We start from the raw sequence: 23378 nt of genomic DNA, 5'->3' as shown, positions 1-23378 counted from the left end.
TGCAGAGCCTGCTTGGGATTCTCTCTCCTTCTTTCTTTGCCCCTCCCACACTCATGCTCTCTCTCAAAGATAAATAAATAAACATTAAAAAAATATTGGGAATCTTATATATACAACTGGACATAGTTTACATTGATCATTCCTAAACCAGCATAGAACACCCCTAAATTGTGGCTAATTGGAATCTAGAATATTCACTGAGGGTTTCAGCAAGGTGCTGAACACCACCCCAGTGAACCCCCCCAAAAGAATATTATCTTTTAAATCAGAGGCTAAAGTAAGAGTTAAGTTTATGATTCACAATTTCAAAATACCATTGGACTTCAGATTTGGATTTTAGGACTAGACTACTATATATTTTTAGGTAACACTCTATTTATTACCTTCAATACAAATTAAAATTCCTGTTTAATTTCTTGACAATGGTATTAATTTCATATTGAGCCCTTCAATTGTGAAGTATTGCTGTCATGTTCTTAACTATTGTGATAATTGATGAAGATTTACTATCAGTATTGATATTGTGTAATTTTATAAAAAATATTTTTGTCTTACACTGCTCTATTTCTTAGCTGTTCAACCATCACTGCTATAGCTAAAAAACTATGAAACACTTGATATTATGAAGTACTTTGTGGTTTTCTTATATATACTGACATTTAATAATAGTGACCAAATTGTTAAGAAAACTTTGTATATTAACCTCAAGAAAGAGATTTACCATGTAGAGTCCTCCTATCTATCTCCTGTGTTTTTTCTGTAACAACCCCAAGCGGACTTCTCATGTCTTAGAGGTTTGAAAAGCTTCACACACATATTCCTAAACCAAACACTGACAAGGAAGATGGGAGAGCCGTGATTGGCTTAGACTAATTAAGATTCAAGGTACATGTTTTCTTAATAGACAAAAAAATATGGAGCTTTTCCTTACCCGTAAAGAATGGTTACAAGGTTGGCAATCCGCATCTTTAACATAATTACAGTGATTTTTCTTGCATTATATATTATTTTCAGGCTTAGGGTGCCTGGGTGGCTCAGTCGGTTGAGGTCAGGTCATGATCTCGCAGCTCAGGAGTTTGAGCCCTGCATCAGGCTCTCTGCTTTCAGCACAGATCCTCTGTCTCCCTCGCTCTCTGCCCCTCACCTGTTCCATGCATGTGCTCTCTCTCTCAAAAATAAAATATTTATATATTGTCTCCAGGGTAGAAAGGCTAGTCCTTTAAAGAATGGTCTAATGGCAAATGACCCTATTATCAACTTCTCTTTTTTTCATCTACTGTTACCTTCCAGTCCTCCAGGGGTCCCTGAGACTCGTCATGATTTCTTTTTCCTTCTATTAGAACCTCCTCTGAGGAAATAAGACAAATTCAACCACATGGAATTCCAAAAGTCAGGATAAGACTTAATATATTACCATCTGTGGCAGGCAGGGTAATGGCCTCCTAAAGACATTCCATTCATGTCCCAATGCCCAGAACTTGTGGATATGTTACAGTACATGGCAAAAATGGCAGATGGAATTAAGGTGACCAAAACTGATATAGTGACACACATGTCAGACTTATACCCTGCAGAACTGTAAAGCAAATTTGTCCTGTGTTAAGCAACTAAGTTTGTGGTGATTTGTTACTGTTCCTTGCAGCAATAGAACACTAACACATTATCCAAAAAAATATTTATATTTCACCATTTGCTTGATATTAGAGCTCTACTGGTTGTAGTAGACAGAAACCCAAATCAAAACAAAAAAAGGACCTACTGGTTCACACAATCAAAGTGTGGAAAAGACAGACACGCAGCTGCATCAAGAGGGCCTAGAACCAAGACACCAGTGTCACCCCCCCCCCCCATCCCAAATTGCTGTCTTCTGTGTATTAGTTATATCCACTCAAACCAGCTCAGTTGGGAACTTGGCCAACCACAGCTCTGGACTCCTCACCATGGCTGGGGATGAGATGCTATGATGGCCGAAGTGTAGGTGTCCCCATAAGGAGGGAGTTAGGGCATCAGTACAGATGCAGCCATGGCAAGAACTAGACAGACGAAACCCCTAGCTACATCTACTATCATCTAAGAAAAATGAAACTGTATTTCTAGAGTTTCAGACACTTTCATACTAATAAAATGGGGGTTTCTGGGTGCTTTGGGTGGAGGGGTACGAGGAAGGCAGGGGGATTGTCTAGGGAACAGCCTGTCTACTCCTGGCTGATTCAGCACCTAACTGCATCATATAAAGCACCATCTCCTTTGCAGGCTACATTAGCCAGCTCAGGTTGCCATAACGAAACACCACATTGGGTGGCTTAAACAATAGTAATGTTTCTTACGTTTGTGGAGGCTGGAAGTCTGAGATCAGGATGCCAGTACAGTCGGCTTCTAGTAAGAACTCTCTTTCTGGTTTGCAGATGCTGCTTTCTGTATCCTCACTCAGGCAGGGAAAGAGAAAGCTCTTTGTAACTCTTACAAGGAAACAAATCCTATCTGATCAGAGCCCTACACTTATAACCTCCTTAACCTTAATTACTTCCATAAAGCCCTACCTCTACAGTCACATTGGGGATAAGGGCTTCAGCCTATGAATTTGGGGAGACACAAACATTCATTCCTTAACACCAGCATTTATGTATGTGAATGAGGGGGAAAAAGGCTAATGTGCCTTTAAGCAAGTACTCTTGATGTTGACCCTATTTCGTCACAGCTCAAAACTAAAAATATGACTTGTGAGAAACATTAACTTTAAAATTTGGATACTTAGAGTCCTCTTAAGTATTAACCTCAAAATCATCTACTTAAAATCATCTCCACAATTTTAATTATTTTGCAAAACAGTGCTGGCCCTCCCAAACCAATGGCTTGCATGTAATTATAGTACGATACTTTTCATTCACACTACAGTGATTTGGAATTTGGGACAATTCTGACATAAATGTTTACCTTACCTTCCTTAATCCTTTCTTGTGTGCACAAAGCAATACCAAAAACAGAATTTTACAGAAAATAGGAGCAGCAAATTAAATGCTTCAAGTCACAAACTATTTTCAAGGTCTTTCAAGTACCTGTGGAATGCTTTTCCATAAAAGTAACAGATACCATCATCTTTGTTAAAAACGTACACTGGATATACAAATGAAATGCTAGGCCTTGAAAAAATTAAAATAATCATATGTGATCCATGATCTCAAAATGATATATACTACATATATATAAATGATAAATTCTTTAAATGTGACAGTGCAAGTTTTACTGTGGCTGAAGAAGTCAGGAAAGAATTCCCAGAGGTTGGACTTGAATCAGGGTTTTATAGGACTTAGATAAGCTAAAAGCAGGGGAAGGTGATTTAAATTGTTTTCATCTATTCCATAAAACAGATCTCCAAAGCGCTACAGGGCATCACATTACTGGTCCAGCTAAGTGTTCTTGAAAGCAATCAAATAATCTATAATTCAACTTCAGATTGGAATAGTCTATAATTCTGTGGTTTCACTAATTCTGACTATCCTTTGACTCACTCACCCAAAATTCCAGCAATTCTACCACGTATATTGTGATTTACTTATTTTTATTGAAAACACAAAGTCATATTAAGGAAAAACACTTAAATAAATTAAAAATCATTCCACATTCCCCCCACACTAACACAATGGATTTCAGTTTGCATATTACCTTCTACATGCGAAAAGATTTTACAAAGTCACATAGTGCACATTCTCTTTTGTATTGTGCTTATGTTACTTACCATATCACAGACACATTCATGTGTTTACAGTCTTCCAAATAATTATTGTAGTGGGAGTATAATACTTCACTGTTTTCTTAGCCCACTTTCTTCCTTAACATGTAGATTATTTCCAATTCTTTGCTGTTATAAATAATGCAGACACAAACATCCTCATGCATTTACCTTTGTTTGTTTTGTTTTTATATTATTCTTTAGGTTAAAATCTAGGAGTAGAATTTATGGTCATTTTGGGGGCTCCCTCTATGTAGTAGCATATTGCATTCCCAAAGGGTTGTGTCTATTTAAAATGCCATCTGAAATGAACGCATTAAATAGTCTCTTTCTATAAAAAAAAAAAGAAAAAAAAATCAGAAGCACTAGGCAGTTTTCAACTTCCACATTTAAAGTTAAAAATAATTACTGTCTTTTTAAAAGGATGAAGAGTGTGGATAGATGGTCTAACAGATCACTAAAAGTTCAGATAACTTCAGCAATGCTTCCTAACTTTTCTCAAGTTTTGGCACACACAGAAAGTAATACTGTAGGCACACTGGGGAAAGTGGGCAAAGATGTTTCTGCCCAGAAGCTTCAGCCACCCAGGCTACCTCTGACTGCCCCAAGGGATCTGGGGCTCCACATCTAGGCACATCTATGACCCAAAGTGCATGGGTCATGAAGCGCTAATTGAGGAGAGGTTAAGTGACTCGATTCAAGTTACAAAAATCTAGTTAGTGGCACAGCTGGGAAATGAATGCAAATTTCTTCTCATCAATGTATTTTTTACTATATCACAACTGTTCTACATGCTTTCTGGCTCTAAAATTCAATTTTGTATGCAGATATATACCTATACTTAAGAATAAAGAGGATTTCATAGCATGCTTGAACTAAAGACACCTAAACTAGCAATTTACATCAAAGCTGAAAATTAAAAATAGCTCTTAGCATCAGCAAATATTTGACTATTTTCTCTGCAATTTTTCAGATGTGCCATTCTTTTAAATTTAGTTTGTAAACTCTCAACAGTAATAATCTCTTGCACAGGATCTTGTATACTTCTTGCAGTCAGTAACTAAAGAAGAACAATAAATTATACACACTAAAAAGAAAAGAAAACTTAAAGTCAGTCCACATTCTAAATAAGTCTAACAGTGAAAAAAAAAAGTTGTTTTAAAATGTTGATTTTGTAGAGGTAGAGAAGATTCCCTCCTTGAATTTCAAATTCCTTGCTAGCTAAACAGAACCTTAATAGACACTAGTACATTACAGGGTCATAGGAGACATTTCATTCCACAGAATGATTCTGACCTACACCAGTGTTGATGCTACCAGGAGAAAATTTCACTATAAAGGTATTTTACCTTCTACCAAGTGTCCAACATTCCATATTACCTTTGAAAAGCAGAGATTATAGGGTGTTAACCTTACTGATTCAACTGTAAATATACATAGGATTTTTCTTGACCATTAATCACTGTACTAAAGTGAAGAGTGGGGGTTAGGCATGGGGATTTACCCATTATGTGCCAGGCCACAATAATAAGTAAGGGACTCCAAACCCTGAATTCTTTTTTTTTCTCCCACTACACAGTGATTACTTGGTCATTTCTATGGATTCAGTCAGACATTATACACACAAACACACCCATGGGACCGCATAGCACTTGGAAGATTGCCCACTATTTCCCACTTATTAAGATCTGGATCATATTTCTCAATGCTCTGAAGATAAGTTCCTTTTGAGTAGGAATATCCCCCAGTGACATAAATACATCCATTCATGATGACGGCACCACACTCCATCCTCCTTTCCATCATGGGAGCGATTTCTCTCCATTCATTTTGTTCAGGGTCATAGCATTCCGTGATTGTAGTTTGTCCACCAACTAGATAGAGCTTATTTTCAAATGGAACTGAGCATAATCCATACTCTATTAAAAAGAAAAAAGCAAATTTTTATTAGGATAATGAACAGAAGAGATTCCTTAGGGTGATGATATAATAATCCCTTACAAGGCCGCAGACAAAAGTAGAGTAGTCTTGACATTTTGATTCCTCTACCACAACACTGAGCCATGAAATCCATCCCCGATCACCTGATTCAGATTACCTGTCCAGCCATTCTCTCTCAGGTAATCCTTAATCTGACTTTGCAGGATGCCAGAGAAGAGCTCATCCTCAGACCCTTCTGAGAGTTCCCCAGCACAGACACCTTTCATTCTACATCCACGTGTAACAGTTGTAGGGTCTCTCCAACGTTCTGACACAAAGACGTATGAGGTAACTAGTGCAGGTTCCTCTAGGTCTTAGCGGCCATCCCTACCACCATCCCTATCATCTGTAGCCTCTGCAGCCACGAGTGCCGCACGGATGACCCTGCTTGCCTCTCTCACAGCGCTCGTCAAGTTAAGAACACAAGGAGTTAGAGAAGCACAACCAGACTAGTGGGGAACTACAGTCTATCATCTTAAGAACCCCGTGAAAGACGCTCAAAGGCAGAGGGCTGCTGTGTGAGGCAGAGGGCTGGGAGTCTGCCTCTAGGTGGGCAAGCCTTCTGTGCTGTTTTAATTTTTCCCATTTTATGTGTCTCCCCCTCCACATGCAAATCTGCTGGCTCTTCAAGGCATCAGGCTCTTTTGCAACCTCACGTCCTCTCCCTTCCCAGGTCTATGACTCAGGCGAGGCAAGCGAGGGGCCTAGAGCGCAAAACACAAGGCCGCTCTGCTCTCACTCGCGGAGGGACTCCAGTTCTGTGCCTCGAGCGAGCGTCTCTCCTCCCTCACCCTAGTCACAGGCATGCTGAGTCCCAGGCTTCTTTCACATCCCTATTTCTAGCACCACTACTGGCCTGTGAGTTCATTCTCTGGGAATAGCAACCAGAGGATTACACTTCAATACTTCCAGCTGCAGGATTTGTCAGGAGCACTAACGTTACAGTTTGCTGTCACTGAGCTGTTCCGTACGTCTAGAAACTCTTCTTTTCCCAAGTCTTTGCACAGCTGCCTCCTTCTTGTCATCTAGGTCTCATCTTACGATCATCTCCTTGGAGGGCCCTCCTCTGACCACCCAACCTGAAGTAGCCAGTCAGGCATTTCCACCACATCACCCTGTCTTAATGTTCTCCACAGCACTTCTCATTATCTGATGTCTCTTCTTTACTGTCCCTCTAACCTCCGTCAGCGTGGGACCTGTGTCCTGCCCACTACTCCATCCCAGCTGGAGAATGGCAAGTGTTTGGAACCTTTTAAGGACTCAATAAAAGGTTGTTGGATCAATGAATGAATTGTACTTTGTACCCTCTGTACCCAAATATGCACTCCCATTATACACTAAAAAAGCTTATCGGGGTGCCTGGGGGCTGAGTCGATTAAGCGTCTGACTTCAGTTCAGGTCATGATCTCGTGGTTCATGAGTTCGAGCTCCTTGTCGGGCTCTGTGCTGACAGATCAGAGCCTGAAGCCTGCTTCAGATTCTGTGTCTCCCTCTCTCTCTCTGCCCCTCCCCCACGCACGCCCTGTCTCTCTTTCTCTCAAAAATAAATAAAAACCTATAAAAAATTAAATAAAAAAATAAAAAAGCTTATCAACCCTTCTTTAGAAAGAGAATGTACAATCAAAAATGTGATTTCCCCTTTAAGGATGCAAGTACATTCTTATCAGTACAGTTTCTGCTATCTAGGTTGTGAAGGCCAAGAAAAATCTCAGAAGATGGACATTTGTGCTTTGTTGTTCTCAAGTATCTGACATCCAGGAAAATAAGAATTCTTCCACCTCTAAAAACCCCCTTTGTTACTTTCCAGTTATATACATGCAGAATTTTTTATAGAATTTAGTTGTTTCAGTACTTGTGAAATTAGAGAAATCATTCCATTAAATGGTCATGAAAATTAATGATGATTCAGAAATCTTATCCATTGGTGTTAAGTGATTCAACAATGAGTTCACTAGGCCTTTCTTAAATTTCACAAAAAATCCTCAATTTGTGGTTCTTATGTGAAGAACAGTATCAAAAGGGGCCCTTGGCTGGCTCAGTCATTTGGGCGACCGACTCCTGATTTTGGCTCTGGTCATTACCTCACAGTTCATGGGTTTGGGCCCTGCATCAGGCTCTTGAGCTGACAGTGTGAAACCTGCTTGGGATTCTCTCTTCCTCTCTCTCTCTCTCTGCCCCTCCCCTCCTCGTGCTCTCTCTCTCCCTCTCAAAATAAATGAACTTTAATTTTTTAAAAACGTTTATTTATTTTTGAAGGAGAGAGAGACAGAGCACGAGCAGGGGAGGGGCAGAGACAGAGGGAGACACAGAATCTGAAGCAGGCTCTAGGCTCTGAGCTGTCAGCACAGAGCCTGATGTGTGGGGCTCAAACTCACAAGCTGCGAGATCATGACCTGAGCTGAAGTCGAATGCCCAACCAACAGAGCCACCTAGGTGCCCCATGAAAATAAATAAACTTAAAAAAAATTTTTTTTAAGTATCTCTATCTTCCTATAGCAGGAAAATGTTTAAGATAAGGTGATTTTTGGGTTTTTTCCTGTTACCCAAATACAACATAATGCTCTGTTATTGCTGATGGAAACTTTTTCTTTCTCAGCTGTAACTGCCTTTTTCTCTGTTGGTCACTCTACGAAGCTACTGAGCCTGAGGAACTGTGCCTTGTTTATTGAGCTCCCAGCACTATCCATAACTATACCTAACACTATACACAACATGTGGGAAACACTCAGCAAACCTCTGTTGGACCAATGAACCAGTGAACAATTTCAAACTAAGTATAAGAATGGTACCATCTGTCATGGCTCAAAAAGTTTACACACAACTATTCACTATAAATCCATAGCAGTCTGTATTTAGTATTCCATGAATGATATGAATAAAGCCATGTAGGGGCTCTGAGACAACCACTATATTTTCAGGTATTCAGTATACACTGGAATGATTTAGAACTTTTTCCTAAGATTTTTCTCACGGAAAAGACCTGTAAAGCTTATGTAATTTAACCTCTTTATTTTACTAGAAAGTAAAAGTCAAGAGCTTAAGCCACTGCCCAAGAGCAGTCATGTGAATAAATGGCGGAGCCAGAAAGAACTCTCTCCGCACTTGACAAGGCTCTCCATAGGTTTTTTTCTTTATCACATCCTGCTTCTTCCCTGTTCTTCCCACACTCTACTTTCCCAGCTCATCCCTTAACTAGTGCTGTTTCCCAAGACTCTGTCCTTAGCTGTACTTAGTCCCACCCTTGCAGGGCACCTCAACCATTTCCACACCCACAGTCATCACCTCCAAGCAAATGACACCCAGATCTCTAAAGTCAGCCTCACTCTTCCTCCTGGGCCGTAGACCCACACTTCCCATTGCCTGCTGGACAGCTCTTCTGGGTGATCCAACCAGTCCTTCACAGTTAACTACAAAACTAAGTTCCAACTCAGCTCCTCTCCTCTGTTCCCACCACCTCCTCCTTCCCATGGTGAATCCAAAATATTCCTCATATCTACCCGTTTTCACCTCCTACTGCTTCAGGCTTTCAGCATTTCTCATCTGGGTTATTATAACAGTTTCAGCAGACTTCTGGCCTTCTCCTAATCTATTCTGAAAGGCTCTAAAACCTTTGTTAGTTCACAATTTTTCAAATTCTCCTAACTGCCATTCAAAGCCCTCTATGGTACGCTCCTCCACTGAACTCTCCCATCCAATCTCTCATTCTACCCTTTCACATCCCATCATATACATCCACTCCCAGGTACTGGAATATACCTGGAACTTGCCCCTCTGCCTCCCATCATTAACTTCCTCCCTCAAAAAATACCTTAATTGTATCCATTCTTTAAGGACTAAATCATAACAGTGAACTCCTGGAAGCCTTCTAAGATTTTCAGATTCCCCTTATTCTCAAGCTCTTTCTACCCTCAATTTCAACGGCACTTATTTCTATGACTGTCTTATATTCCTGTTATGTATGTATATTTCCTTCTAAATTCTGAGCTCCTGTAGCAGTAGAGACTCACTCTTAACTATCTTTGTGTCTTACATAATAACTTGAATGGTACCCTTCCTGAGGTAAGGTCTCAATAAATGTTATCTTTAATTTAATGGAATTGGAGTCCCCTGTTTTTTAACTAAACAAAACCACCACCCTTGGGGCACCTGGGTGGCACAGTGGGTTAAGCATCTGACTTTGGCTCAGTCATGATCTTGCAGTCCGTGAGTTCGAGCCCCATGTCAGGCTCTGTGCTGACAGCTCAGAGACTGGAGCCTGCTTCAGATTCTGTCTCCCTCTCTCTCTGCCCCTCCTCCACTTGTTCTCTCTCTCTCTCTCAAAAATAAATAAACATTAAAGAATTAAAAAAAAAAAAGTCTCCCTCTCTCTCTGCCCCTCCCCTGCTTGCGCTCTGTCTCTAAAATAAACAAACGTTAAAAAAAGGGGGGGGGGCGCTTGGGTGGCTCAGTTGGTTAAGCATCTGACTTTGGCTCAGGTCATGATCTCACGGTTCGTGGGTTCCAGCCCCACACTGGGCTTTCTGCTGATGGCTCAGAGCTTGGGGCCTGCTTCAGATTCTGTGTCTCCCTCTGTCTCTGCCCCTCCCCTGCTTGCGCTCTCTCTCTAAAATAAATAAACATGAGGGGTGCCTGGGTGGCTCAGTCAGTTGGGCATCCAACTTCAGCTCAGGTCATGATCTCACAGTTTGTGAGTTCAAGCCCCTCATCAGGCTCTGTGCTGACAGCTCAGAACCTGGAGCATGCTTTGGATTCTGTATCTCCCTCTCTCTCTGACCCTCCCCAGCTCACACTCTGTCTCTTTCTCTATGGAAAATAAATAAATGTTAAAAAAATTTTTTTAATAAAATAAACATTAAAGAAATAAAGCAAAAAACAAACAAACAAAAAAAAAACGAAAACCACCGACCTCAAAGGCATTAAGAAAAAAAAAAAAGATAACATTTATAGTACCTTTTAAAAATAAGAGTAGTCATGATTTCTTTTGTGGTCTAAGCTACAGATCTGTAAGGCAGACTTGAGACTGACATTTTATGTTCCTCAGGAGGCGCTCTGAAAGTGTGTAAGAGGCACACCTCGCCACAGTTCAGCAGAGGCAGGCCCTATGCCTTCAAGGGCGAAGGAGCTAACAGACCAGTTGAATGAAGCAGGCTGGGAGTAAGAAGAGCAACGGCACAGATGCCAAGTCCATGATGTGATAGGAATGGGAGAGACTGGTGACATGGGGCACAGAAGTGCCATCTATACAAATTTTAGGATTGCTTGTTCTAGCTTCTAGAAGAATGCTGGTGCAATTTTGATTGGGATTGTATTGAATGTGTAGATAAGTCTGGGTAGTATTGTCATTTTAACTTTATTCTTCCAATCCATGAGCGTGGAATGTTTTTCCATTTCTTTATATCTTCTTCAGTTTCCTTCATAAGCTTTCTATAGTTTTCAGCATACAGATCTTTTACATCTTTGGTTAGGTTTATTCCTAGGTATTTTATGCTTCTTGGTGCAACTGTGAATGGGATCAGTTTATTTGTCTTTCTGTTGCTTCACTATTAGTGTATAAGAATGCAACTGATTTCTGTACATTGATTTTGTATCCTGCAACTTTGCTGAATTCATGTATCAGTTCTAGTAGACTTTTGGTGGAGTCTATCGGGTTTTCCATGTATAATATCATGTCATCTGCAAAGAGTGAAAGCTTGACTTCATCTCTGCCAATTTTGATGCCTTTGATTTCCTTTTGTTGTCTGATTGCAGATGCTAGAACTTCCAACACTATGTTAAACAACAGCAGTGAGAGTGGACATCCCTGTCGTGTTTCTGATCTCAGGGGGAAAGCTCTCAGTTTTTCCCCATTGAGGATGATATTAGCTGTGGGCTTTTCATAAATGGCTTCTATGATGTTTAAGTATGTTCCTTCTATCCCGACTTTCTTGAGGGTTTTTATTAAGAAAGGATGCTGAATTTTGTCAAATGCTTTTTCTGCATTGATTGACAGGATCATATGGTTCTTATCTTTTCTTTTATTAATGTGATGTATCACATTGATTGATTTGCGAATGGTGAACCAGCCCTGCAGCCCAGGAATGAATCCCACTTGATCATGGTGAATAATTCTTTTTATATGCTGTTGAATTCGATTTGCTAGTATCTTACTGAGAATTTTTGCATCCATATTCATCCGGGATATTGGCCTGTAGTTCTCTTTTTTTGCTGGGTCTCTGTCTGGTTTAGGAATCAAAGTAATGCTGGCTTTATAGAATGAGTCTGGAAGTTTTCCTTCCCTTTCTATTTTTTGGAACAGCTTGAGAAGGATAGGTATTATCTCTGCTTTAAATGTCTGGTAGAATTCCCCAGGGAAGCCATCTGATCCTGGACTCTTACTTGTTGGGAGATTGAATAGCCAAAGTAATCTTGAAGAAGACCAAAACGGGAGGCATCATGAACCCAGACTTTAGCCTCTACTACAAAGCTGTAATCATCAAGACAGCATGGTATTGGCACAAAAACAGACACATAGACCAATGGAATAAAATAGGGACTCCAGAATTGCACCCATAAAAGTATGGCCAACTAATCTTTGACAAAGCAGGAAAGAATATCCAATGGAAAAAAGACAGTCTCTTTAACAAATGGTGCTGGGAGAACTGGAGAGCAACATGCAGAAGAATGAAACTAGACCACTTTCTTACACCATTCACAAAAATAAACTCAAAATGGATAAAGGACCTGAATGTGAGACAGGAAACCATCAAAACCCTAGAGGAGAAAGTAGGAAAAAACCTCTCTGACCTCAGCCGCAGCAATTTCTTGATACATCTCCAAAGGCAAGGGAATTAAAAGCAAAAATGAACTATTGGGATTTCACAAAATAAAAATCTTCTGCACTGCCAAGAAAACAGTCAACCAAACTAAAAGGCAACCACGAATAGGAAAAGACATTTGCAAATGACATATCGGACAAAGGGCTAGTATCCAAAATCTATAAAGAGCTCACCAAACTCCACACCTGAAAAACAAACAACCCAGTGAAGAAATGGGCAGAAAATATGAATAGACACTTCTCTAAAGAAGACATCCGGATGGCCAATAGGCACATGAAAAGATGCTCAACGTTGCTCCTCATCAGGGAAATACAAATCAAAACCACACTCGGATACCACCTCACACCAGTCAGAGTGGCTAAAATGAACAAATCGGGAGACTATAGATGCTGGAGAGGATGTGGAGAAACAGGAACCCTCTTGCACTGTTGGTGGGAATGCAAACTGGTGCAGCCACTCTGGAAAACAGTGTGGAGGTTCCTCAAAAAATTAAAAATAGATCTACCTAGGACCCAGCAATAGCACTGCTAGGAATTTACCCAAGGAATTCAGGAGTGCTGATGCATAGGGGCACTTGTACACCAATGTTTATAGCAGCACTTTCAACAATAGCCAAATTATGGAAAGAGCCTAAATGTCCATCAACTGATGAATGGATAAAGAAGCTGTGGTTTATATATACAATGGAATACTACTTGACAATGAGAAAGAATGAAATCTGGCCTTTTGTAGCAACGTGGATAGAACGGGAGAGTGTTATGCTAAGTGAAATAAGTCATACAGAGAAAGACAGATACCATATGTTTTCACTCTTATGTGGATACTGAGAAACTTAACAGAAGACCATGGGGGAGGGGAAGGAAAAAAAAAGTCAGAGAGGGAGAGAGCTAAAGCATAAGAGACTCTTAAAAACTGAACAAACTGAGGGTTGATGGGGGTGGGAGGGAGGGGAGAGTGGTGATGGGTATTGAGGAGGGCACCTGTTGGGATGAGCACTGGGTGTTGTATGGAAACCAATTTGACAATAAATTTCATATTAAAAAAAAAAGCATGCAGCACTGAGATAATGAATTAAAAAAAAAAAAAGTGCCATCTAAAAGGGAACACCCACTACTTGCCTCCAGTGATATCTAACAGAGGTCATTATAATTTTTCTATAATTTAAGGTCATTATAATTTTTCTAAAGGCCAGGAATCATGATTTTTATTTAAGAACTACTGAATTTTAAATATTGGTGGCAAGTCAGTTAAAAATATTTTAAACACTGTACCCCAAAAAGAACATACCAGGCAGCATGCTAATTTGCTACCTTTGTTTCTTACACTCTGTCACAAAAAAGTCCAATATAAAGCAAAACTTTACAAACAGAATTATATGATCCCATTGATTTGTACTCTAATTTAATATTTATTTCTGACTGATTTTTCAGTTGGCCATGGATTTTCATGCTTTCGATTACATCTTTTTTTTTTTTTTTTTATAAAATTTTTTTTTCCACGTTTTTATTTATTTTTGGGACAGAGAGAGACAGAGCATGAACAGGGGAGGGGCAGAGAGAGAGGGAGACACAGAATCGGAAACAGGCTCCAGGCTCTGAGCCATCAGCCCAGAGCCCGACGCGGGGCTCGAACTCACGGACCGCGAGATCGTGACCTGGCTGAAGTCGGACGCTTAACCAACTGCGCCACCCAGGTGCCCCTCGATTACATCTTTTAGACTCCCTTTGAAGCAGTTAACAAGCCATATGCTACTTAAATACGTTATAGGACATTTATTTTTAAAGGAACCCTTTATGAAATCTATATTAAATTTGTAATGTAAATAACTGCCCTCTAATTTGTTAATCTGAGTTTTCATATATTGGATTTTCTTTGTAAAGATGTCAAAATAATAACTAACTGATAAGGTTAACATGAAGATCAAATGAGATAACAGTGCAATTGTTAAGAACATGGCCTCCCAGCTAGATTGCCTGGATTTGAACCTCATCTGTAACAAGCACTAGCTAGCTGACCTTAGGCAATTCATTTACCATGTCTGTGCCTCAGTGGCCTGCAAAATGAGATAATAGTAGTACCTCGCTCACAGGATTGCTGTAAGGTTTAAATAGATTAAGACATAAAAAATTATTAGAATAGTTAGTGCCTGATGCATACTTACTAACTAAAAGGTAGCTATTACTCCATACAAGCCGGTATTACTACTTTCCATTATAACTTCGCTGACCATAACAGAAAGTGGTGGGGAGTCTGCGATAATTACATCTGGGCTACTAGGAGATAGGCTACCTGTTCCATGTCTTCAGAGCCAGGCCAGCCTGTGGCCGAAGTCTCTTCTTATGCAAAGCCCAGGACATATGGATATGCAGCACCAGATTCAGTGCGCTTCACCTCAACTGCCAGATGAAACTGGTCAAAAGCAGGAGAGCCTGGTCCCTTCAGAAGAGACAGACTGCTTCGTGGCTATAGCACAGATTATACAATCAGACTGCTTAAATGAATCCTGGTCTGCCACTTCCAAACTGTGTGACCTTATCCTTTCTAGCCTCCATTTCTAAATATGTAAAATGGGGGTGAACAATACCTACTCGTAAGGTTATAGATAGAATTTAAGGTAATACAACATGTAAGGTGCTTAATCAGTAGCTGACCTACATAAAGTGTTCAAGAAGGGTAACAACTGCTATCACTCTCAGATGATTCAAGCTTGGGAATTTCCAATTATGCTCACCAGTGACTCACATAGAAGCCTTATGCTATATGGAAAATCATCCAAAGTAGTATAGTGATACGGTGATATGAATCTTACCTAAGGAAATATCTTAAACATATATCAAAGAGACACATCAAAGAACAAAGGCACAGAAGGCAGAAGGCTGGCCATTCCTTGTAGATGGACCACATGTCCCCTTCATGACTGTCAAAGTAAGGCCAACATGGGGTTCTGTACATCACAGGAGTGAGTCAATAATAATTTCTGGTGCCCAGACAGAACATGCTAAAAAGAAGAAACCATCTCCTGTTGAACTGAATCAATGAGTAATCTTCCCGACTATTTGACAGACTAGTGCTTTTTAACTGTCTATAAAAACTGTGTTTTATATAATGCATATAAATGAAAGAAAGCACACAACAGAGGAATAGGAAACACAACAAAAGAATCTAGAAAATTTTGGGGCGCCTGGGTGGCTCAGTCAGTTGGAGTATCTGACTTCGGCTCAGGTCATGATCTCACGGTTCATGAGTTTGACCCCACGTCGGGCTCTGTGTTGACAGCTCAGAGCCTGGAGCCTGCTTTGGATTCTGTCTGTGTGTGTGTCTCTCTCTCTCTGCCCCTCCCCACTCACACCATGTCTGTGTTTCTCAAAAATGAATAAACATTAAAAAAATTTTTTAAATAAAAAGAATCTAGAAAATTTTAAAAAGAAACTACCACTTTTTTTTTAATTTTTTTTTTAACGTTTATTTATTTTTGAGACAGAGAGAGACAAGAGCATGAATGGGGGAGGGTCAGAGAGAGAGGGAGACACAGAATCGGAAACAGGCTCCAGGCTCTGAGCTGTCAGCACAGAGCCCGACGTGGGGCTCAAACTCACGGACCGCGAGATCATGACCTGAGCCGAAGTCGGCCGCTTAACCGACTGAGCCACCCAGGCGCCCCAAGAAACTACCACTTTTAACCACACAGGCTTAAAATGTATTCCGTAAAGACATCGGGGAAAGCATTTGTAGATGTGACCTAATTGGAACTACCTGTGATTATGGTTGGATGGGCATATGAATATTTTGAGCCTTTTAATTACACCCATGTGCAGTCTGCTATAAATCTAGCATTTTCTATTTCCAGGCCATTTTTAGCTGTACAACATGTACTATTTGAAACAGTATTTTATTACCTGGATGTGGGCTGGAGGTGATGAGGCTCCATTCATTGATATCTGAATTGTAGCTCTGGACCTTGTCATAGGTGCAACTTCCTCTGTAGCCGCAGTGGCCGCCGATGACATAGATAACTTCATGTAAGACGCAGGCAGTTGCATTTCCCACGCCTGTGTGTTAATTAAAATCACACTGAATACTGGGCTCAGTTTATTGTTTCTGTTATTACTGATAGTAGATGCAAGGTCCTGTGCTAGGTGCTATGAGGGATAGAAGAATGAACAAGAGAGGCTCCTTGCACACTTTTAAAAGAGGGTGAGACACTTACACCAATAGTTAGAACACAGGGTACAGAAACACCGTGAACGTTCAGAGCAAGGAGACATTGCTTTGAGGAGGGAAGTCAGATAGCAGGTGGCCGACTCTGACCTGGACCCCGGTAGGTAGGACTGTGGCAGGTAGAGGTGAGAGGAAGCCATCCTAAGCAGAGGGCAAGGCAAGCGCAGAGGCTTAGTGGGCAATGTCTAGAGGCCCGGTTTGACGCCAGCACACAGAAGGGCCCGTGGCAAACCTGGGGCTGTCGTGTGGGAATTAAAGCTGACATCGTAAGTTGAAGCCACATCACAAAGGATCCTGGCACTCAACTAAGAAATGTGGACTTCATTCAGCAGGATTTTTAAGATTTTTAAGCAGAGGAAGGGAGAGGCTACAAAAGCAGAAGACAGAGTCAGAAAGATCTAGGTATTGGCCCAGTTACAAAGTACTGAGGGCCTGATTTAGGAGGGGCTTTGGGTATGGAGACAAGACGCACAGATAAGCCTTGATGACTGACTGTGCCAGAAACAAACAAAACTGATTCTGAGGTCCTAAGCTCAGAAAACCAGGACACCCTGATGCCCTAGGAAAATGAGGAGGAAGAAATGAGTTCGGCAGGGAAGGAAGACATCAGATTAGTTGAATACATCAGTTTAGTCTTTCAAACAACTTTTATTTACCACTGGTACATGCTGGGTGCAGTTCAATCTCCTTGTGTATTTCTACTCCAACACAAAAGTGAGTTTATAAGCAGGGCAGTTACGATAAGAGAGGGAAAAAAAGTCAGGAGCTCCTAAACTTCAGCCAATTATTTATTTCTTCTCTGTACATCCCTAAACCAAAAAAGGAAATGAATTTGAAATTTGACTCTACCCAATTTACATTCTGATCACCAGGGGAAGCTGCCAGTTCACTTCATGACTACAAAACAAAACAAACTGGGAAAAGTAACGTTACTCTTGCAACTTAGAAAAATGAGAAAGTTAAAACTCAAAATCAGCACTGGCGAAAGCTGCGCATAACGGACACAGTGTTACCCTTCCCAGGGACAATTAGTTACAATCAGGAACCAAAACTTCAATGTCAAAGTATAAATAAAACTTTGAAATTTCAAGCCCAGCTGGTTGGGATGGGGGGCTTTCGTGCATGAGGGTCTCCCATTCTACTCAAGGTGAAGGCAAAAAAACAGATAATGGCTTTCTTTCACAGTGGACGCACCACTGAAGCATTTTCTTTTCAGCAAGCATGTTTCACACATGATTTAACAGGGGTGCCCGGGTGGCTCAGTCAGTTGAGCGTCTGACTATGGCTCAGGCCATGATCTCACAGTAGGTGAGCTTGAGCCCTGCATTGGGCTCTGTGCTGACAATTCAGAGCCTGGAGCCTGCTTGGGATTCTGTGTCTCCCTCTCTCTCTGCCCCTCCCCCAGGGGCACTGGGGACTCTGTGTGTGTGTACATGTGTGTGTCTCTCTCAAAAATAAACATCAAAAAAAATTTTTTTAATATGATTTGACAAAATTGCAGTAAAGTAATAAACTTTCATCCTCACAGAAATATGCTCTTCACTAGGAAAGCACTGGAACTGTTATCTCATTATCTCATTGGCAGAAACGTTTCCACGTTGACAATAGCTGCTAAAATATTTGAACTTTCTTTGTCTCTTTAGTAGGAAAGGAGTCATGACAACCTTCAGGAACATCCTGGGGAGAAGACCAGGAATCAGCGGTCAAGCTCAGGCAGAGTCCAAAACCACAAAACCAGAGCAGCAACAGTAGTGGGCCTTATGCCCCCTTCTCCCGCTCTATCACCTACTGCAGCAGAACCTTCGGGCATGCAGGAGAACGGGCATGATTTAATATGAAAGACACCTTTTTAAAGTTTATTTATTTATTTTGAGAGAGAGAGAAAGAGAGCGAGCAGGGGAGGGACAGAGAGAGAGGCAGGGAGACAACCTCAAGCAGGCTTCATGCTGTCAGCGTGAGTGGGACACTTAACCGACTGAGCCACCCAGTCGCCCCTAATATGAAAGATATTTTTGTTCTATCAAAGTTGACATGTTCTTCTATAATGACCTTTATTATGACAATAATGAACAACGAATAATGACAAGAATACCTAACACTTACTGAGTGTTTACTTTGCTCCAGACACTGTTCTACACACTTCACATGCATAAATTCACTTAATCCTCTCAAAACCCTAAGCTATATAATGTTGTCGCCCCCACTGTACAGACCATAAAACCGAGGCACAGGGAGATTAAACAATTTGCCTGAGCACACCAGCAAGTAAGTGGAAAGTTGGGATTTGGACCGCAGTTTGGCTTCAGAAGCAACGTGCCTCATCACAAGACCATCCGGCCTCTCAGGCTTCCTGCTTGTCATCCCACGATCACACCAGGTCAGATTCCCAGACCAGGTCAGGTTCCCACACCCTCCCTAGTGTTAAAAAAGAAACAGAAAGCCCTGGGAAGGAACATTTGGGATAAAATGACACAAATTTAGTAACAACCTACCAGTTGTTTTTGTGCAACTCTCCAGCACAAATGAATAAATGTAATTAAGATTCCAGTTTAAGTTTTTTGCCAGTGGGAGGGAAGGAGAGCAAGGCTGATATAGTGCTGGACACAGCAGAAAATACAGTGTTTATCAGACAGACATTGAGACCCAATAGTGCACCTGGCTGTGTGGACCGCATGAGGGAGGGTATGGGATCTGCCTTATCTTCTACTCTATGAAACAGGACTTGAATCACAAAAAGAAGGGGCTATCTGTCTCTAGTTTTTGAGAGAATGTAATTTGTTACACTCTACAGGGACCAAACCTTTCAAAGTTTTAATGAAAGACCCTTTAAAAGAGAGATGACCACATAATGAGAGGGAGAAAGCTGAATATTTAAAAGCAGGATTGAAAAGGATTCAATTTCAAGAGTAAGCAAGCAAAAAAAAAAAAAAAAAAAATTTAAGTATAAACTAATAAAACTACCCAGCTTTCTCCCTTCATTTAGACTTTGACTTAAATATATATTCTTAAGACCTGAAGCAAGACCTAGGCTTGAAACAGGCTGTAGAGTAAGTAGAATGAGTTATACTGTTTTCTTACATAAATGATTTTTTTCTAGTCTGAGTAGCATATTCTGATCACATAACCTCAAACAAGTTGGGGACTGTTATACCACGCTTTTACTTGGAACATTCTGTCCACGATTACTTGTATAATCTATTGTAGTTCCTAGGTAGCATTCCAAAAGTGATAAATTCTTTTAAAGTTATTTGCAAGATAATTTAGATCACTGGTCTTAACTTCAAACCCTTAAAAAATATTGGGGCCCCTGGGTGGCTCAGTCGATTAAGCATCCGACTCTTGGTTTCAGCTCAGGTCATGATCTCAGTGTCATGAGTTCAAGCCCCCCATTAGGCTCTGTGCGGACAGTGGAGAGTCTGCTTGGGATTCTCTCTCTCTCCTCCTCTGCCTCTCCCCCACTTGCACTGTCTCTGTCTCTCTCAAAATAAACTTAAAAAAAAAACACTTAAAAATAGAGAATAAATGTAATCTGTACTTACCTTTAATCATGTTTGCAATAGGAATCCATTTCTCTTTTAATGGGTCATAGAACTCAGCCTCTTCTGCAGGAGCCCCTTTTCTGTAACCACCTAAAGCATAGACACAGCCACCCAAGGTGACTGCACAGTGGTAATACCTGGCATTGAGCATTGGCAAACCTTCTGTCCATTCATCGCTTTCACTGTTATAGATCCACACTGTGTCAAGAGCTTCTATATTATCCGTCCTATAACCCCCAGTTACATAAATGTTGGGTCCCAAACATGTAACACCATAGCTCTCCCTAGTATAGTCTGGTATTTCTGCTCCCTGAATCCAAACATTTGTCAGAGGATCCCATATATGAACCTCTGATAAAGGATGCCAGTAATAGCCTCCAATGATGTACATTGTGGCTGTGGACCTCTGAGAAATCTCTTTATGCAGGGGATTCAAAGCATTATATATTAGAGATCGTATCTTATTTTCGGTTAGGAGGCAGCTTCTTTGAAGACCTAAAGCTGTTTTTAAATACACTGGATCTATATCTATGTTCACATAGCTTAGTAGATTATACAGGCACTCAATTCGATTTTCTACATCATGAGCAGTCCACTTAATAACAGGCTCTATGATAGCTTCTTCTTTCCACACACTGAGATTCTTTCTGGACAATATAAAGAGAAACTTTTCAAGGCTGATTTCCAAAAATTCTTCTTGTTGCCACACTTCCTTAAACCTTGAACACAGAATTCTTCGAGATTCCTTCTCTAGTTCTGGACACACGTGAAATTCTGCAAAGGAGTGCATTCCAATACAATTATCAATATCCAAGTGCCTTACCAAAAACTGCTCACAAGCTTTCTTTACTGAAAGGAACTGTAGCAGATCGGCTGCTTCAAGCAGGCTTTGAACGTTTCTTTTAGTTATTTCAATCTGGGAAGTGTATGCATAATTCACAAGGCCTTCCAAAATATCATGGTGGATGCCAGAGATTTTTATTTTATTTTTAAATTTTTCTTTCATGTCAGCTGTGAACATTGCCTTAAAATAATTGCTGCAAGCAGCTAAAACAGCTCGGTGACAATGGAAGATTATGCCTGAAGGACACTGAAGGGTAATATCAGTAAATAATCCATCCAAGTAAAATGTTCTGAATGCATCCAGAAAATCCACTGGATGCGTCGTATCCTTGAAATGGTAAATATAATCTTCTTGTCCTTTGAGAGCCATGGCTGCAATAAACATGAAATAAATGTGTTTTCAATGTTGCATATTACTGAAAATAATCAATGCTAAATATGCCAATCCTTATGATGATACTCTAAAGCTACACCAAGTAACAAATGCAAAATGTGGATACACTATTTCGTCATTTATGTGATGGTCAATCTAAATTCGGGGTCACTTTGAGCCTGAAATGAGGCCCCTAGGATTTTCAGTAGTCCTTTAAATAAAAAATATTGATTTGCTACCCCATTCACCCAGTCTCCGAAATCCGACCCTAGTTGGCGGTCGGAGAGAGAGAACCCACGCTTGGCAAACCGAGTGTCCGGGAGGGTCACCCCACTAGAGACCGGACTTTGGCCGTCTTGGCTCGGCCCCAATTCAACCTTTTTCACTAGCTCCGTCTCCCTTGGGAGTCGTCTCGAGATGCCAAAAAAGGGGCGATCGAAATATAACTAGAAATGAAGAAATCTTGGAAAAGGGAAACCTTGTACCTTTCGGCTTAAGAAAGGAGCGAAAAGAAAGCTGCCGGGCCGCTGTCCCTCCATCCCTGCGCCCCCTCCCCCGCGCCTGCCGCAGAGGTTTCCGCGCGCCCCGCGCCTGGGCCCCGGGCCCGCGTTCCCGCCCGGAGACCGCCCCGCCCCGGGCCTGGCGCGGGGACTCGACTCGAGGGCGCCGCGCGCCGCCCGCCGGGCCGGTGCCCGCGTCCCCTCCGCCCCGGGACGCAGCACAGGTGTGGGGAGGGCACGCGGGCGGCCCCGCGCTCGGCCCGGCCCGGCGCCCGCGCGGCCATTGTCTCCGCGCCCCTACCGCGGGCAGGCTCGGGAGGCGGCGCGGCCTCGCTCTCCCGCGCTCGGCCCCGCTCGCTCCCCTCGGGCTGGCCCCGGGCGGCGGCGCCGCAGCGCACCTACCTCCGGCGGCGGCTCCCGGGCACGGTGCGGGCCGACGGGCTAGCGGCGAGCGGGGGCTGGGGCGCCTCCGGACCCTCTGACCATCTTTGGAAGAAGCGCGGCGGAGGGTGCCTGCTAGTGCAGCTCCAGCCCACAAGCGGCTCCTATTTTGGTGCCCTGGCTGCTCCCCGCCTCCAGCCGAACAGCCCCCCGCGCGGCCTGGGCGCGGGGCCACTCGCGGGAACTCCCCGGTGGCGGGGCCGCGCTGCGAGCAGGGGCGGGGCGGCCGGGCACGCGGCTGCAGCCCCTTCCTGGCCGTTCCCCCTGCAGCAGGTGGGAAGTCAGCTCCGAGGAGACCGCCTGCGCGACTAGCTTTCTGCTCCTTCCTTAGGTCTGAGCCTCACACACAGCACACACCCCCGAGCGTTTTTCTCTAGACACTCTGAAGTCCACATCTGGAGGCTGAGAGAGGGATGCCCTTTCCCCCTCCTTCAGTAGCTCTCACAGGCCAGGCCCTAGAGGGAGAGATGGAGGGTAAAGTGTGCAGCAAACCTTAAAGGTCTGGGGCTGAGGTTGCCTTCAGAATGCCAGAATAAGTGTCGCTTTCCCACCAACATCATCCCGCCCCCAGCGGAGCACTCAACTCAGGAGGGAGCCCCTGGGGCTGATTTGCACACTACAGACTAACCTGGAAGCTTTAAGATAAACTGAGAGCAGCCAGGGTCAAGGATTCAAGTTCACATATTTAGAGCAGAGTGGCTGAAGAAGCAGCCTCCAGTCTTTCTTCCTGATGACAGCAAGTCCAGTCATATAAAGACGTCCATGTGCTACACAGACGGCATCCATCCATTCATTTGCAAGTTTTTATTGAGTGTCTGATAGGGCTAGGCACTGGTAATTAGAGCTCTTAGGGAGCTGACAGTCTAGCCATGTTAAGGGAGGAGAGGGACCAGGATGAAATGAACATCAGAGGCCCAGTGTGTTTCTCAAAGTATGGTC

General features: G+C 42.2%; 1 protein-coding gene across 2 annotated transcripts; it reads right to left on the bottom strand.

Annotated features, from left to right (window-relative positions):
* Positions 1-3542: 3542 nt before the first annotated feature.
* KLHL23 (kelch like family member 23) lies at positions 3543-22764 on the bottom strand. 2 transcript variants are annotated; one of them, XM_045480133.1, is made up of 4 exons: positions 22401-22764; positions 20283-21497; positions 16422-16574; positions 3543-5649 (listed from the first exon to the last, which is right to left on the bottom strand). In XM_045480133.1, exons 2-4 carry the CDS (start codon positions 21493-21495, stop codon positions 5339-5341), a joined length of 1677 nt encoding a protein of 558 aa, XP_045336089.1. In that variant the 5' UTR covers positions 21496-21497; positions 22401-22764; the 3' UTR covers positions 3543-5338. The 2 variants fall into 2 exon arrangements, with proteins under 2 accessions (XP_045336089.1, XP_045336090.1); XM_045480134.1 differs by lacking the exon at positions 22401-22764 and adding an exon at positions 21984-22089.
* Positions 22765-23378: the final 614 nt, after the last annotated feature.

Source organism: Leopardus geoffroyi, chromosome C1 (genome assembly GCF_018350155.1).
Source record: "Leopardus geoffroyi isolate Oge1 chromosome C1, O.geoffroyi_Oge1_pat1.0, whole genome shotgun sequence".
Lineage (NCBI taxonomy): Eukaryota > Metazoa > Chordata > Mammalia > Carnivora > Felidae > Leopardus > Leopardus geoffroyi.
The sequence above is the reverse complement of the archived record's forward strand: the minus strand, read 5'-3'. Positions and strand labels throughout refer to the sequence as shown.

Coding starts and splice junctions, on each gene's coding strand:
- KLHL23 (XM_045480133.1), bottom strand. CDS start 21,495: ATGGCTCTCAAAGGACAAGAAGATTATATTTACCATTTCAAGGATACG. Junction 16,575..20,282: donor TATTGCAAACATGATTAAAG/GTAAGTACAGAT, acceptor ATTAACACACAG/GCGTGGGAAATGCAACTGCC. Junction 5,650..16,421: donor CACCTCCAGCCCACATCCAG/GTAATAAAATAC, acceptor TCTTTTTAATAG/AGTATGGATTATGCTCAGTT.